Below are 15,614 nucleotides of genomic sequence, written 5' to 3'. Positions count from 1 at the left end.
AGGTAAATAGCGGTGATATGAGCTCCGAATGTCTGATCCCGTGGGAGTAACGAGGCAGAGTCTTGAGGTCATGGACCCATGTTCCTCTGCTTGGGTTCTCTCCTCGGCCTTCATGTTCTCCCACCCTGGTTCTCCATGTTGTCCAGATTGGGCTCTCCTCAAGGTTCTTCATCTTCCTCCCATAATCCCCAAAACAATTAGCAGGTTCACTGAACTTCACTGAAGACTGCGGGTGTGAGCGGTTGAATATGATTGACAGGAGATTGATTTGGGTTAAACCCCGCCTCTCACTAGATCTAAACTGTGATTGGCTGCAGCCCCTGCACCTTATGAGCAGGGTCAATTGTGTGGATGATGTAGATCAGGGGTCTCAGACTCGCGCCCCTCGGCAAAATATTTTGCCGCCCCCCGCCTGAAATCAAATCTTTTTGTTCGTGCTGCTGAGCGCTTTTTCTCACATGTATCTGGGGGTTTTATACAGTGGATTTAATAAAAAAAAACAAGCAAGGAAAAAATGTAAAGGTAACTTTGCAATGTATTTTTTGCCTCAATATTTGAAAACAAAATGAGTTTTTGATGAAAAAATGTCTAGTGACATTGTTAAAACTATCTTTTCTTTTCTTATTTCTATAAAAAACACAAAAACAATAGCAAAAAAAAAAAACGGGCCAAATTAATAAGATTGATTTAATAACTAGAATAGCCATAATTAGCCTTGTAAACATTATACTTCCTCTTATACATGCAACAATCAGTTTTGTAATAAATTCTAATGGCAAATATTTCAACCGTGACAAGATTTTCTCTTTTAACTGAAAAATATTTTAAGGGTGTTGTTTCGTCAATTCTTTTTGAATATTCATTTTTAATATTAATTCGTCATGTATAAATTTAGAGGAACAGTCCATTACATATACAGATTTTTCTAATTTACTTGTTTACCTCCTTTACACAAAACTTAACTTAATGTAAACGTAACTTAATGTTACTTCTAGGTAATGATTCTACTGGTCCGGACACCTCTACATCAAATTAGTACGTATGTGGCTCCAGGACCAAAAAGGGAGTAGATGATGTAGATGAACGTTATCTTGTCTTCAAATTTCCTACTTTTTAAAAGTACTCAAATGCAGCTCTTCCTCAGGTGTTCTCTTCTTTAATGTATGTGGGTGCATGTGTGCGTGCACTTTGCACCTGCGTGGTAATTGCATAATAAATGCCTTTAAGTTGTTTTTTAATAATGAGTTTAATTAACAGTTGATGGGGTTTTTAACTGTTATACCCCCTCATCAGTATGAACTTATTGATCATTTACCAATAAATTATTGTTTTTTTTTCCTTTTTTAAATTTATTTTTGTGTCGTTATATCAGTAACTCAGTGTTCCATTATCTGTCTTGCAAACAGCTAGAAGAGGTGTTTGTGTGTGGAGAAGGCATGTTTGCTAAACTTTAACCCTGTAATTAATTATATTATATCCTACATTTATATACTGTATATATACATATGTATAATATGTACATAAAATTAGTCAGAAAGTAAATTCTTTCATGATTTTCCCAGCATTTTACCTGAAACAAAATGTCCTTAAAAGTCAAACTTCACATTGAACCAATGACTAAAGTTATTTTTTGTAAATTTCCTGGGAAACTACCATAAATGCTGTACAAGTCAGAGGAAAAGTTGTAAGAAAAATTAAAAGAAAAAAACTGTTCTAACATGACTGATGAGTTTTTCGCTCAGTTTTTTTCAAGGGCCTTAAGTGACCTCAGCAAAAAAAGGGGCAATAAATTACCATAAATGACACAAAACAACCCTAAATGATCAAAAAAATCAGGGATAAAAAACCCAAGCTGAATACAATATATTTTTCATGTCTGTATGTGTGTTTGTTCATGGGTGTGTTTGTGTGTGTCTAGAAGAAACAAAGTGTACAGAGACTTTATCTCCCAATTTTAGCTTCTCGAGTTAAATAGATCACACAAGTTAAATAAGTCACACTCAAAGACGGAGTCATCTTAAATATATATAAATGATGATAAATATAATAATATATAATAGTTATAAAAACAGGAATGATAACTATCAGTGGACTTCTTTCCCCTCCTTTTCATGCAGGAAATCTCACTTATTTACGCATTATTACCGTGTTATTTCCCATGTCTTTAAGTCTTTCATCCCATTTGTTAGAAAAAAAGTGCATTTCCTCTCTACCAGGTTTTGTTAATCCAAAATATATATGTATATCCCCCCAAAAAAAGAAAAAAAAAAGCCCATTAACAAGTAATAACAAGTTACTTACACATGATTTGGCTGGAAGCGAATGATTGAATGGCAATCTAACAGGGAAGAGCTGTGGACCAATAGAGGCGCTCCGGATTCGTAAATCACCTCATTGATTAATAACCAGGGATTGATAGCCAATTTATAACCCATTGAAACACATCTTTTTAGTTTATTACGTTGTTATGACTCTTTAAACAGCGCTTTTTAAAGTAAATCAATACATTTCATGAGGTTATTGACCGGATCATTCTTTTTGTTTTTATCGACCATTTGGAGGAGTAATGTTTCATGGCATGCTTTATTACCGTGTTGTGTTAATAATAGACCTCCTGCTCTTCTCTCCTTCCTCTCAGTTGTTTTTTAATTCATCATTTTTCATAACTATTATTCTCACAGGAAGTCTTTCGAAAGCGCCTCGCCGAAGTTGGGCGCCGCCATGAGGATGGCAATGGTGCAGACGATGTTGAAGACGCTGAATCCGACGAGGCAGAGTCGGTCAATGACGGCGGCGGCAAACTGCCACTGCTCCGCCACGCCGAGGTGGCGGTCATGCTCACGCACGCGCTCAACCAAGAACTGTACTTCTGCCACGAGCGCCTGCAGCTGGTTCTCTGTCACGCTCCCCTGGGCCACAACACCGTTGGAAAGGACCGGGGCTGCAGCTCTCCCCGACGCTCCGGCCTCGGGTCCCGAAGACGCCGTCGAAGGGTCTGGGGACACCGACATTTCTGGCTCCTGGCTCCCATCGGTGTTGCCTCCGTTCCTCTGCGCCGCTTCTGCCTCTGCGGCGTTCTGATACGCGGGGAAGGTGAGGTAAGGAAGATGGCCATTGGGGTGGGAGCCGAGTAGGACGACGGCGCTGGTGCCGTAGCGGTGGTTGAGCCGGGCCAGGCCAGCCTGCAGCGGGCAGACACTCTGGGGGAGCGGGGACGGAGCCGGGGCTGAGGCGGTGGTCGCCGTGGTGGCGGGGGAGGAGAGCGCCTTACTCTGCGCAGGCGCTGCCCCGTCACCTGGACGCTTCATCCGCAGGAACCAGGGAACCCACTGGAGCAGAACCAAGTTCACCTGGTGACCAATCAGGAAGTACACCACCTTTGTCACTCCAGATTGTGATGTGACTTTTTTACCATCTTAAATCAAAGTGATACAAGTGATACAGTCAATCGATACAATCAATGTAATAGTGGACTTTACTGTTTAATTTGCACTCTGTTATTATTTTGTTAATTTCCTATTACCATGGAATTGTGAGAAACGTCTAAGCCATTCCTCTGTATGTCTAGTACATGCAGAGAAATTGACAATAAAGCTGACGCTGACTTGGACGTATTTGATTATGTTATTACTTAGTAACAACTATGTTATTACAATGTTATTACACAGCCATTTTCCAACTCACCCAGCGTGGGATGTGTCCACTCTTGGGGTCGTGGTGATGGAACTGCAAGATGATGACCGTCGCCACCACAGACATGCCCACAATCACCATAGTGCTGGCGAAATACTGACCTGAGACAGACAGAGGGGGCCAGGAGGGGGTGCTGACAATCCGTTACACTCAAGAAAATACAAGAAGAAGATGAAGGTAAAGGAACTGACCAATCAGCGGCACTGAGTCAGAGGTGGCCGGCATGATCTCAGCAACCATCAGCATGAAGACAGTCAAGGACAGCAGCACGGTAATGCCTACAGGCGGGCAGGCGTTTTGTCATGTCCCACACTTTTGCATATACAGTATCAGGTTTATTTCAAAAGTCTGCCAAAAAAACTAAAGAATCCACCCCTGCATTGTTCAATTCACTTTTTTTGTTGTTGCAGTTATTGGTCACTGTTCCCAAGGAACACAAACGAAACACATTCTGACATGTTTGTGGTCAGGAAAACGACTTCCGATCCACTCCTCATTTATTTAATTATTTTCCCTTCATGTTGCCATGGTTATTCAGCATACAAGCAATGGTGCGAGCACAATCCATACGTGCAATCGGACATCCTTTTTTTTTTTAAAGGTGCCGGAGGAGTACTCCGCCTCCAGTCCCCGTACGCTCCTCGATATTATATTGAGGACAATTTCGACCCATTTTTTGTTGCCATGGTTACGCAAAACTTTGAAAGAGATTCACCCCCAAGGCAAGATTCCAGCCAGTTTTTCAACATAAACAAGTTTGCAGAGTCACCCCCCCCCCCACCCCCAAATATCAACTTGTAGTTTTGGGGGAAGGCGGCAAAAGTCGTGATCGAACCCCCCTTCCCCTGCCCTCTCCCCAATTACTGTCTATGGTTTCAGATTTTGTTGCCATGGTCACTTGCCATAAGTGTAAAAAAATCATTGCACACCCAAGCCACATTGGGTTATCTGAGTTTGTTCCAGTTTATGTGAAAAGCCCATACAGAGGAGTTGCCGAAATGCAACACTTCAACAAGTTGGTTTGCCATGGTTACCAAAACCTTACCAAGAGTCCTGCCTCAAAATTGGAAGATGGTCTGGTTTCTGCAGAAATCAACTCCTTTAAATTTTTGTTTGTTTGTTAAGATTTTGACACGTTGTAGAGTCTTGGGCTACCCGCCGAGTACTGTAGCTCTTTGCAGTACCCTAGCACAAGATGGTACATAAGTACAGTGGGTGGAGTACTTGGTATTCTGCAGCTCCACAGAATCAAACACACAACTAGGGGCAGCATGGCACAGGGGGTAGAACTATCGCTCTTGGTACCAAATATTCCTTGTTCGATTCGCTGTTCCTCCTTGCCTATCAAAGTGTTGTTGAGCAAGACACTGAACCCCTGACTGCTTCCCTGGTGCCACTATATGGAAGCCAACTGCTCATGGTTCATCCATGAGATAGAGGAATTTCCCGCAAGGGATTAATAAAGTACAATAAAAAATAAAAATTAAATCATCCATCTTCCTGACTCTTCTGGGACAGTATTTGATTTTACCCTCCCACACATATGAGTTGTACTGAACATAAAGATTAAAAGAAAAACTGAGTCAACCCCTCAGATCCGTCCCATTCCGCTCCTCACCCAGGCTGATCTTCTCGCCGGAGTTGGCAGGGAGCAGGAAGACGAGTAGGGTCATGGAGGAGAGGAGGACACAGGGGATGAGGAGGTTGAGGGCGTAGAAGAGAGTCCTCCTTCGCAGGGTCACCACGAAGGTCACGTCGGGGTATGGCTCGGCGCAGCATTCGTAGAACACCTCGTGGCGACCTCCGGGCACCTCTGCGAGGAGGAGACACCATGGTGTCAGGAATGGGAAAAGCAGCGCGGAGCTTGTGGCCGTTCCCGTCAAGGGGGTATCAGCAGTCAATAATCTGCCTTCATCTAACCCTCTCTTCCCCCTTTTCTATCACACCAACTAACTCTCTGTCCTCTACCAGTCTATCCATAAACCTCCTCTGTGGTCTTACTCTAGGCCCTCTCCTTCCAAACCCAGTATCCTTCTACCCAGATCTTCACCATCACTCCTTAGTCCATGTCCAAACCATCTCATATGACTTCTTTTTTTACCTCTTGACTGGCGTACTTAAACTTCTCTACCTTCTTTATCTCCACCCCCTGTAGCCTCACCATTCCACTTGGGTCCCTCTCATTCACACATATGTATGCTGTCTTGCTGTGGCTAACCTTCATCCTTCACCTTCCCAGAGCATACCTCCAGCTCTCTAGACACCCACCAACTGCTCCCTGCCCTCACTGTAGATCACAGTGTCATCTGCAAACATCATGGTCCATGGAAATTCCTGTTTGTCCTCATCTGTCAGCCTGTCTGTCACCGCTGCAAACAAGGAGGGGCTCCAAGCTGATCCATTATGTAGTCCCACCTCCACCTTGATCTCTGTTGCACATACATCACACCGCTGTATCAAGGCTTGCATACTTGTCCTGCGCCAGCCTTACATACTCCTCTGTGACTCCAGACCTCTTACAAACACACCTCGTCCGCCCAGTCATATGTTTTTCTGTAGATCTAGAAATGCACAACACGGCGCCTCCTGTCCTTTTCTGGACATCCTTGTCAACATGCTTGAAGCAAATACTACATCTCTCATACTCTTTCTCCTGAGTGAAGTTTGAACATCTGCTGTAAAATTCCCAAAAATGTCTCCAAAAGTATCGAATCCAGAAACATACAATCTATTGTTCCTGCAGAGTCTTTCTCCCAAGGAAGGGTTTATTTCACTGGAAAAAAAAAACTGCAGAGCCCATTACTAACACCAACCACTGGCTTTTAACTTGTGTTGCTGTGGCAACAGCCACCTGCCACATCTCACCCAGCAGGTCCCACTCCCCGTTGGGCATGTAGCCCGACACGTCAGCTTCCCTCAGCTGAATGTCTAGCAGCCAGCCATCAAAGGTCCAGGAGCCGAACTTCAGCTCGCACCGCTGGACGTCAAAGGGGAACCAGCGTACGTCCACTTTGCAGGTGCTGATGAAGATCCCTGCAGAGAATCGGAGGAGGGAAAAGGGGTCCACAATGGATGATTGTGGATGATTGTGGATGATTGGAGCTGTTACGCATTCAACAATGGCCAGGCGGCATCAGAAGGGAGGAGGACTCGGCAGGAGGACTCAGAAGGGGGAAGGAGTTGGAGGAGAGGTCTAAGATGGCACAAATACTCGGAAAGGAAGAGGACTCAAAGAGAGGAAGGACTCGGAACGGAGGAGTTGGAAGGGGGACAACCTAAGAGATAAGAAAGGGAGGAGGCCTTAGAGGAGAGAAGGACTCAAGGTAGGGCATTCAAGGTGAATGACTTAGGGGAGGATGCAGGGAGGAAGATTCAGAGGGCAGAAGGTCTCAGAAGAGGTAAGGACTCAGGAGGGAGGAATGAGGTAAGGGGGACTCGAGGAGGAGTATTCAGAAGGTGCAAGGACATGGAGGGGAAGTCAGAAAGGGGGACATAGTATGGATGAGTCTGGTAGAAGGACTCAGACGGGAGGAGTCAGGGAGGAGGACTCGAGCAGGAGTACTCATAGGGGAAGAATAACGAAGTATTCGAGAAAGAGGTCTAAAGGGGAAGGGGTCAGGCAAGGGGACTCATGGAGGAAATCCCAGAAGGCAGAAGGACTCAGGCAAGTGCACTCAGAAGTGAGGAGTCGGGCAGGAGAACTGGAAGAGGAGGATTCGGAGGGGGGTGAGGACACAAGGGGGAAGAGGACTTAGAAGGGACGAGTCTAGAAGAGGCACTAAAGAAGGGTTTCCAAGTGGAGGTGCAGGCAGGGGGCCTCAGGGAGAGAGTGCCTCTCAAACCTCAAGGGGGAGATAAGGGGTCAGGAGGAGGTCTTACCTGGAGGCAGGTACTCACAGAAGCCGCTGGAGTTGACCAGAACGTTGGTCTTAAAGGTGGCATCGAACTTATCGTGAGCACTGAGGGACAGGGATACATTGATCAGTGGGTGTATGTGTATGTGTATGTGTGTGTGTATGTGTGTGTGTGTGTGTGTGTGTGTGTGTGTGTGTGAGTGTGTGTGTGTGTGTGTGTATGTGTGTGTATGTGTGTGTAAGTCACACCTGTTGTAAAGCAGGATATCAGGTGTCCAGACCTGGTCTGGGCTGAACCGGAGGTTTCTGACCCCGGGATACTTGGACTGGTTCCACTGAAGGTAGTGATCGTACCACTGCTGGGGAAGGCAAACACACACACACACACACACACACACACACACACACACACACATACACACACACACTGATTTGTTCCTGAACCTGTCCGGATGCACACAAGTTACTATTTGAAGAACTTCCTGACTCTCAAGTCCAAGTTGACATCCCAGTGTTTGTGTGTGTGTGTGTGTGTGTGTGTGGGGGGGGGGGGGGGGGGGGGTTAAAAATAATCTCCACCTGCATATTAATGAGGGGATTATTAGGTTATTCATCCCACTCACCATCTGCAGCCAGGCGTTGGTGGTGAGGATCTGGTTCTTCTCATCCTGACAGAGAATGAAGGAGAAGAGGCTGGAGATAGACTGTGGATGTGTGCACGTAATGGATATTCACACACACACACACACACAAACACACACACACACACACACACACACTTGCATCTACCTAAAACCCATGAAGCATGAAGATTTCCACAAGTTTTCAAATGATGACGGGATGGAACCTGAAGCGAGAATTTGAAGAATTTCTCCACATGTTCCCCTGCCTTTGTCCTTCCCAAGTTCTCCTTACTGGGTTCTCTTCATGTTCTCCTGCCTCAATTCTCCTCCGTGTTCTCCTCCTTGGGTTCTCTTTTCTCCATGTTCTGCTGCTTGGTTTCTCTCCGGGTTCTCCATCTTCCTCCCACAGTTCCAATGAGTTTAAAAGAGAGGGCGAATGATCAAACGTCTCTGTAAGTGAACCTGTGTTTGACAGCTGTCAAACCTCGCCACTCAAGCCTATGCCAGCCAGGATCGGATCCGCCCACCCTGTGGGCAGGATCAGTGATATGAATGGATGAATGGATGAATGAATGAATGAATGAATGGATACTTTCATATCATGAGGCAGCGACCCAACCAGCAGGGAATGAAAGAAGTGCTGGATTCTGTATCACTTTATTGATTGAGAGGCGAAGAAAAGCCCTTATATGCAATTATATTGACCACCCAAAACACACACGCACTCACACACACCCGCCCCTGCACTCTCAACGCAGCTCTTTGTAATGCAGCTGGAAAATGCGCCCCGACAGGCGAAGCCCTTGTGTCCTGAATGAAAATGCTCTCTGTCTACCACCCCGGTGTTTTCTCTATCCATGAAAAAAAAAAACAATATTTTCAAATTATAATACAGTAGAATTTTAATAATTATATTCATATGAGAATCACGCAGGAGAGAGAGACAAAGCCTCAAAAACCTGTAAAAAAAGGCAAAACAGGAACCCCCCCCTAACCCGGACTTGAGAGACAATGACTTTAAAAATAAATGTTGCATTCAAAATATATGAAATTTTGCAAAAAGCTAAGAATAATTCAAGAATGGCTGCAAATTTGTTTGAATGTTAAATAAATAGATTTTAATAAAATCAATAATTTGCATGAAAGGAATATGAAGCAGGAAGGTTGATCCAAAAGTTGCTGAGTTGAGTCCAGCACCTGTAAAATATGTTACATGTTTTTATGGATGATATTCATTCATTCATTCATTCGTTCAGTGTCCATCCTGTGTGGTAGGGGTCTGGGTAGGAGCCAATCCCTGCTGTCATTGAGCAAGAGCCGGGGTTGAACCCGTACAGGTCACCTGTCACCATTCGGCTTCTCTTTCCCTCCCACGCACAGTTTGATGAGCCCGCAGACTGATTTTGAGCCGTGGGAGGGGGGCGGAGAAGCCAGGAAGGAGCGAGGAGAACGTTAAGAATCCGGTCTACCACCACATCAGAACCCAAAGTCCTCTAATGGTAAAGCAGGGGGTAGCGCTTCAGTGGGTGATACACTGAATTTCATATATGTATGTATGCATATATATATAGATAAACACACACACACACACACACACACACACACAGACATATATATATATATATATATACAAACATACAGTGGGAAGAACAAGTATTTGATTCACTGCTGATTTTTTAGCTTTTCCCTCTTACAAAGCAAGAGGGAAAGTAGAGGTCTGTCATTTTTATCATTGGTACTTGACGGAATCTAAAACTAAAATCCAGAAAACCACATTGTATGATTCTGAAGTAATTAATTTGCTTTGTAATGCATGACATAAGTATTTGATACATCAGAAAAACAGAACTTCATATTTGGTACAGAAATCTTTGTTGGTTATTGCAGAATCAGACGTTTCCTGTAGTTTGCACACACTGCAGCCGGGATTCTTGCCACCCCTCCATACAGATCTTCTCCAGATCCTCAGGTTTTGAGGCAGTCGCTGGGCCATATGGACTTCCAGCTCCTGACAAAGCTTTTCCGTTGGGTTCAGGTCTGGAGACTGGCTAGGCCACACCAGGACCTTGAGATGCTTCTTACAGAGCCACTCCTTAGCTGCCCTATCTGTGTGTTTGGGGTTGTTGTCATGCCGGAAGACCCGGACACGACCCATCTTCAAGGCTCTGACTGAGGGAACGAGATTGTTGGCCAAGATCTTGCAATGCAGGCCCCATCCATCTTTCCCTCAATACGGTGCAGTTGTCCTGTCCCCTTTGCAGAAAAGCATCCCCAAAGAATGATGTTTCCACCTCAATGCTCCACACTTGGGATGGTGTACTTTGGTCGCACTCATCCTTCTTCTTCCTCAAAACACGGCGAGTGATGTTTAGACCACAAAGCTCTATTTTTGTCTTATCAGACCACATGACCTTCTTCCATTCCTCCTATGGATCATCCAGATGGTCATATGCAAACATGAGAAGGGCCTGGACATGTGTTGGCTTGAGTAGAGGGACCCTACCTGCACCGCAGGATTTTAATCCACAACGGCGTAATGTGTTATTAATGGTTTTCTTTGAGACTGTGGTCCCAGCTCGCTTCAGGTCATTGACCAGGTCCAACAGTGTAGTTCTGGGCTGATCCCTCACTTTCCTCATGATCACTGACGCCCCGCAAGGTGACATCATGGAGCCCCCGGACCAACGGAGATTGACCGTCATCTTGAACTTCTTCCGTTTTCTGATCAATTTGCCAACAGTTGTTGCCTTCTCTCCAAGCTGCTTGCCTGTTGTCCTGTGGCCCATCCCAGCCTTGTGCAGGTTTACAATTGCATCCCTAATATCCTTACACAACTCTCTGGTCTTGGCCATTGTGGAAGAGGTTGGAGTTTGTGAGAGCCGCAATTCTCACTGGTGGGTAGGTGATAAAATACTAATGTCATGCAATAAAAAATCATACAATGTGATTTTCTGGATTTTTGTTTTAGATTCTGTCACTCACAGCTGAAGAGTATCTATGATAAAAATCATAGACCTCTACATGGTTTGTAAGAGGGAAAAGCTGAAAAATCAAATACTTGTTCTTCCCATTGTGTATACATATATATATATATATATATATATATATATATATATACATAAGCATTGTATATGGGTTATTAAACAGAAGGAATTATTGCACATTGCACATATGTATTGTGTATATATATGTGTATATATATGTATATAATTCATATATAATGTATGTGTCTATATATATGTATATTCAAAACTTGGCTCTGTACCCCATATGTATGTACATATATAGATAAAAAATATATGTACATATTTATATATATATATATATATATATATATACATATAATTAAAAATTAAAATATAGAAGTATGTAATAGTATTTTATAAAATCAAATGTATAGTTCTGGGTTATTGCCATATATTAGAATTGGATATGAGTTATATATATAATTTATATAAAGAGCTGCTGTTGTGACACATACCTGTAGATATATATATATATACTGTATATAAAATTTGGCTCTGTATCTGAGCGCAAAGGTGCATTCTCACCACATCCATGACCTGCATGAGGGTGAAAGAGAACTGCACGGTGAGGGTGTGCGAGTCGTTGGCAACAGGCCTCTCCATGGGGTTGTAGTCCCTCAGAAGCTCCCGCAGCAGGAAGCGCTGGTTGGGGCCCTGCTCTGAGGCTGTAGGAAGCAGGAGGCGGGGGTTGAGGGGTGACGCAGAGTTTAATAAAAAAATAAAAAAAATAAAAATGAAACTTGACAGGGATGAAGAACGTCGGGGCGACGGGGGACACAAAGTGAGAGCCAGAGGACAAAAAAAAAAGACTTCCTGTGGGGGGAAATTAGGTCAAGAAGAATGACAGGGTACAAAGGAGCTACGGCGAGGAGAAAATGCTGTTTTAGACCCTCCTGACAGCGGTTATAACGCATTTATATCTGTAATGACACCTTTATCGGCACTTAATGTTGTTCCCGGTCATTTCTTCTGGCAGTTAAGCCGCTCGTCTTTCAGGTTATTTCTTTTCTTTTCTGTTTTTCAGAGATAGTGCAGGGGAAAAATAATAACATTTTGACAACTCTTGTGAAGTAATTGCATAATTAAATGATAATTTGTTGGTTATAACATTGTTAAAGTACTGAATGAATTACTTAACATGTAGTCATTCATTCATTAATTTTCTAAAATGCTTAGCCTGCACCCAGGGCTGCAGGGATGCAAAGCCTATCCCACATGTCATCTAGACAAAAAAAAAATCACTCACTCATTCACATTTCATTTTAGAACATACAGACACACTCATTTATTCATTTACTCATTTGGACATTTTTTTGGAATTCATATTCCAACCCAAGGTGGGGTCGGTCCGTTTTGATGAATCTGTTGCATTCCGCTGTGGGATATTGAACCCACGCGGGGGTCATCTGCCCACCAATCGATTGATAATCTATGAATCTATCAATAATCTATCAATAATCATCAGTATCACCTATCGAGGGTGTAAAATGGCCCTGCTGTTTTGGGGGGTGTACACGTATGAGTGATTTTAAGAGGCCTGTTGATTTTTAACTGGCTGCAGTCACTCCAATCCAATGAAACCATTAGAATACTTTTTTTTGCATTTCCATGACAACCCGGTGGACATTTATTGATGCTGAATTAATATTCGCCACGAAAATAAAGAAAAGCAAAATGTAAATTGGTTACGGCACAAAAAAAAAAAGGCCGGTAGATGAATTGGTGTGTGAAGTGGCCCTGTGTATGTGTGTGTGGGGGGGGGAGGGTATTGATGGTGGGAGAAGAGTGGAGGGTGACAGAATCCCAATAATCCCAATCAATTACATCCGTGATTGATCACCAGCGCACAGTCAAGAACCTCTCCACCGCCGTAAACATGTCCGCTTCTTTCCAGGCTGGGAAACAGTGGAGTTATTAAACACCAAAACATCCAGCGTGCGCACACACACACACACACACACACACACACACACACACAGACACACACACACACTGCACTGATGGGGGATGAGGACAGGGAAGTTTTTCTCCTTAGCTCAGCTTGTTTTTCCTCCGCTAAATGGAAGGAACTGGTGTTTCAGAGCCAGACGCCATTATATTGTGCCTTTATTTTCAAACGCGAGTAAAGAGATACAATAAAGTCGACGGGCGGCCACTAAATCGCCCCAGAAAGCTTCATTCAAACTCAGTTTCAGACCTTGGACACAAATTACCAGCTTTTTTTTCCACTTTCTCTTTAGAGCGAGTCAAATTTATTGCAGAATAGAGAAAAAATAAGGGACAATAAGAGGCCACGGGCCAGCAAACACGGAATAAACACAGCAAGCTAAGTCTAATTGGGGCTAAGATAATAAGCTTTTTAGGAAACTTCAAATGCAAAAACACTGACACCTGGACTTTTTACAATGCCAAATGTTATTGCACCAAACAAAAAAAGGGAAAAAAAGACGTCATTTTTCTTGTCCCTCAGTTGAACCACTAGGAACATGATGTCCCCAGATTGGTTTTGAACTCAAATGCAAACGTTGGTCCATTTCATATATAATTAAGCAAAACAAAGGCATTGTCCCCATATGAGGACATTATTCTTTCCATTGTTTCATTCCACTAGCGGAAAAAAAGGATTTGTGTTCTTAAAATAATTAATTAATTCATGCATTCATTCATTCATTACCTAAACCGCTTATCAAAATCTAATGGATGTGGGGGGACTGGAACCTGTCACGACTGTCATTCACTCACTCATTCCCACATCATATAGACACATATAGACATACAGACACCATCATTTGCCCTCTCATTCACATGTCACATATAGAGACCAAATTCAGTCACTCATTCAAATGTCATAGACATACAAGGATTCACTCATTCTTTCACACATTACACATATGGATAAAGAATTCACTCTCTCATTCAAATGTCATATAGACATACAGGTAAAAGGAATCAGTCTTTCATTCACGTCTTATAGTCATTCACTTATATAGAAACATGCCATTCACTTTTTTCATTCATACGTAGCATCTAGAGACAAAACATTCATCCTGTCATTCACACATGAGAACAATTTAGGGTCGCCAATGAACCAACAGCATGTGTTTAGCGAAAACCGGGGAAACCGGAGAACCCGGAGGGACAAACATGCGAACCCTACACAGAAAGCCAGCCCGTCAGAATCATCAGAATTGAACCAGGGATCTGGTTAAATAACTGTCTGCCTTTGAAAATAAAAACAGTGATATACATTTATATATACGCACACCGCCTATTGCAGGATGATAGCAAGCTGAAAACGTCCAATGTGTGTATATGTATTGATTAGTATCCTCTGAATCTCAAAAAACGTCCCCATTTGAGGACATTGGTTGTCTTTCTCCAAAATCTTCCATTCAGGGAAATTATTGTGTTCTGTTTTGTTACTTTACTTGTTTTATAGTTTCTTCCAAAAAGTTAAAGCACTACATTTGGTAGTTTTTTTTTTCTTCCTTTTTTTCAATTCTAATGGTCTCCCGCTGATCTGGATTTGAAAGGATAAAGAAATTCCTGAAAATTTTCAATAATTCAATATGTTTTTGTCCTCACCAATGTGTGATCGCATGCATCCATGCATGCAAACCCGCAGCTGAACACAGGAAGCGCACCGTGCCGCAAAACGCACGTAAACGTGCGCGGCTCCCAGACTGAAAAAACTCCGAGCGTCGTTTGTTGTGTGTGTGTGTGTGTGTGTCGGGGGGGGGGGGTTAAAAAATGGGGAAAAAAAAGTGACTCACCGCCGAGCAGAGACGCGAAGAGCAGCAGCCGAAAAGCTCCAGCCTGCAACATCCTGCAGCCATCTGTGCCCGAGGCGCGGAAGGAGGATGGCTGGGGGGGTGAGAGGGGGTCGGGGGAGTGGAGGTGAGACACGCAAGGGATGCGAGGGGAAGACCCGACATAAAACCACAAGTTCGCCCTTCACGCTTCGCCACTCGGTGTTTTATGCCCCCTCCCCAAATTTGGACACAGTCATTCCCTGTATGTGATTGGGGGATGGGGGGTCCATTCTGAAATCTGAAAAAGTCCCCGATTAGCAACGCATTGTGTCCCTCTGTTCTCCCTTCCAAAATAAAAGCTTGCATTTTTATTGTATTGTGCACAATTTTATTGTATTGTATTTATTTGATTGTCATCGTCCATTCAATGGAGTCGCCTTTGAGAAATGTGTACGTTTAAAAAAAAAACTCAGCTCATTGTTTTTTCAAAGTATTGAACAATATCATACAGCTAGCGTTTCTTATTCATATATATTTCGGATTATGACTTTGGTGAAATTACCAAAATAAAAGCTTAAAAGATTCAAGTGTTTATTTTCAACGTGTTTCCCTGTGTAATGAAATTCTTATGTTGCTATCCACAGTGAAGCCAGATAGGGAGCAAAA

At 43.3% G+C, this 15,614-nt stretch overlaps 1 protein-coding gene across 1 annotated transcript; it reads right to left on the bottom strand.

The window, feature by feature from the left end:
* Positions 1-2,437: 2,437 nt before the first annotated feature.
* On the bottom strand, positions 2,438-15,148 carry LOC147229961 (neuronal acetylcholine receptor subunit alpha-7-like). The gene is made up of 10 exons (XM_086155743.1): positions 14,970-15,148; positions 11,722-11,861; positions 8,171-8,215; positions 7,797-7,906; positions 7,573-7,652; positions 6,559-6,726; positions 5,312-5,506; positions 3,885-3,971; positions 3,685-3,794; positions 2,438-3,350 (listed from the first exon to the last, which is right to left on the bottom strand). Exons 1-10 carry the CDS (start codon positions 15,019-15,021, stop codon positions 2,676-2,678), a joined length of 1,662 nt encoding a protein of 553 aa, XP_086011869.1. The 5' UTR covers positions 15,022-15,148; the 3' UTR covers positions 2,438-2,675.
* Between the last annotated feature and the right edge of the window lie 466 nt (positions 15,149-15,614).

Source organism: Fistularia commersonii, chromosome 11 (genome assembly GCF_037954325.1).
Source record: "Fistularia commersonii isolate RoL2024-O1a breed Wild chromosome 11, RoL_Fcom_v1.0, whole genome shotgun sequence".
NCBI classification, from domain to species: Eukaryota; Metazoa; Chordata; class Actinopteri; order Syngnathiformes; family Fistulariidae; genus Fistularia; species Fistularia commersonii.
This window is presented reverse-complemented; position numbering and strand designations above follow the sequence as displayed.

Bases quoted from the DNA above. Each gene is read 5' to 3' on its own strand.
- LOC147229961 (XM_086155743.1), bottom strand. From the start codon at position 15,021: ATGTTGCAGGCTGGAGCTTTTCGGCTGCTGCTCTTCGCGTCTCTGCTC. The intron at 3,795-3,884 runs GTCAGTTCCTTT...TGTCTGTCTCAG, and splicing joins TGACTCAGTGCCGCTGATTG to GTCAGTATTTCGCCAGCACT. The intron at 3,351-3,684 runs GTGAGTTGGAAA...ATTGGTCACCAG, and splicing joins GTGGACACATCCCACGCTGG to GTGAACTTGGTTCTGCTCCA.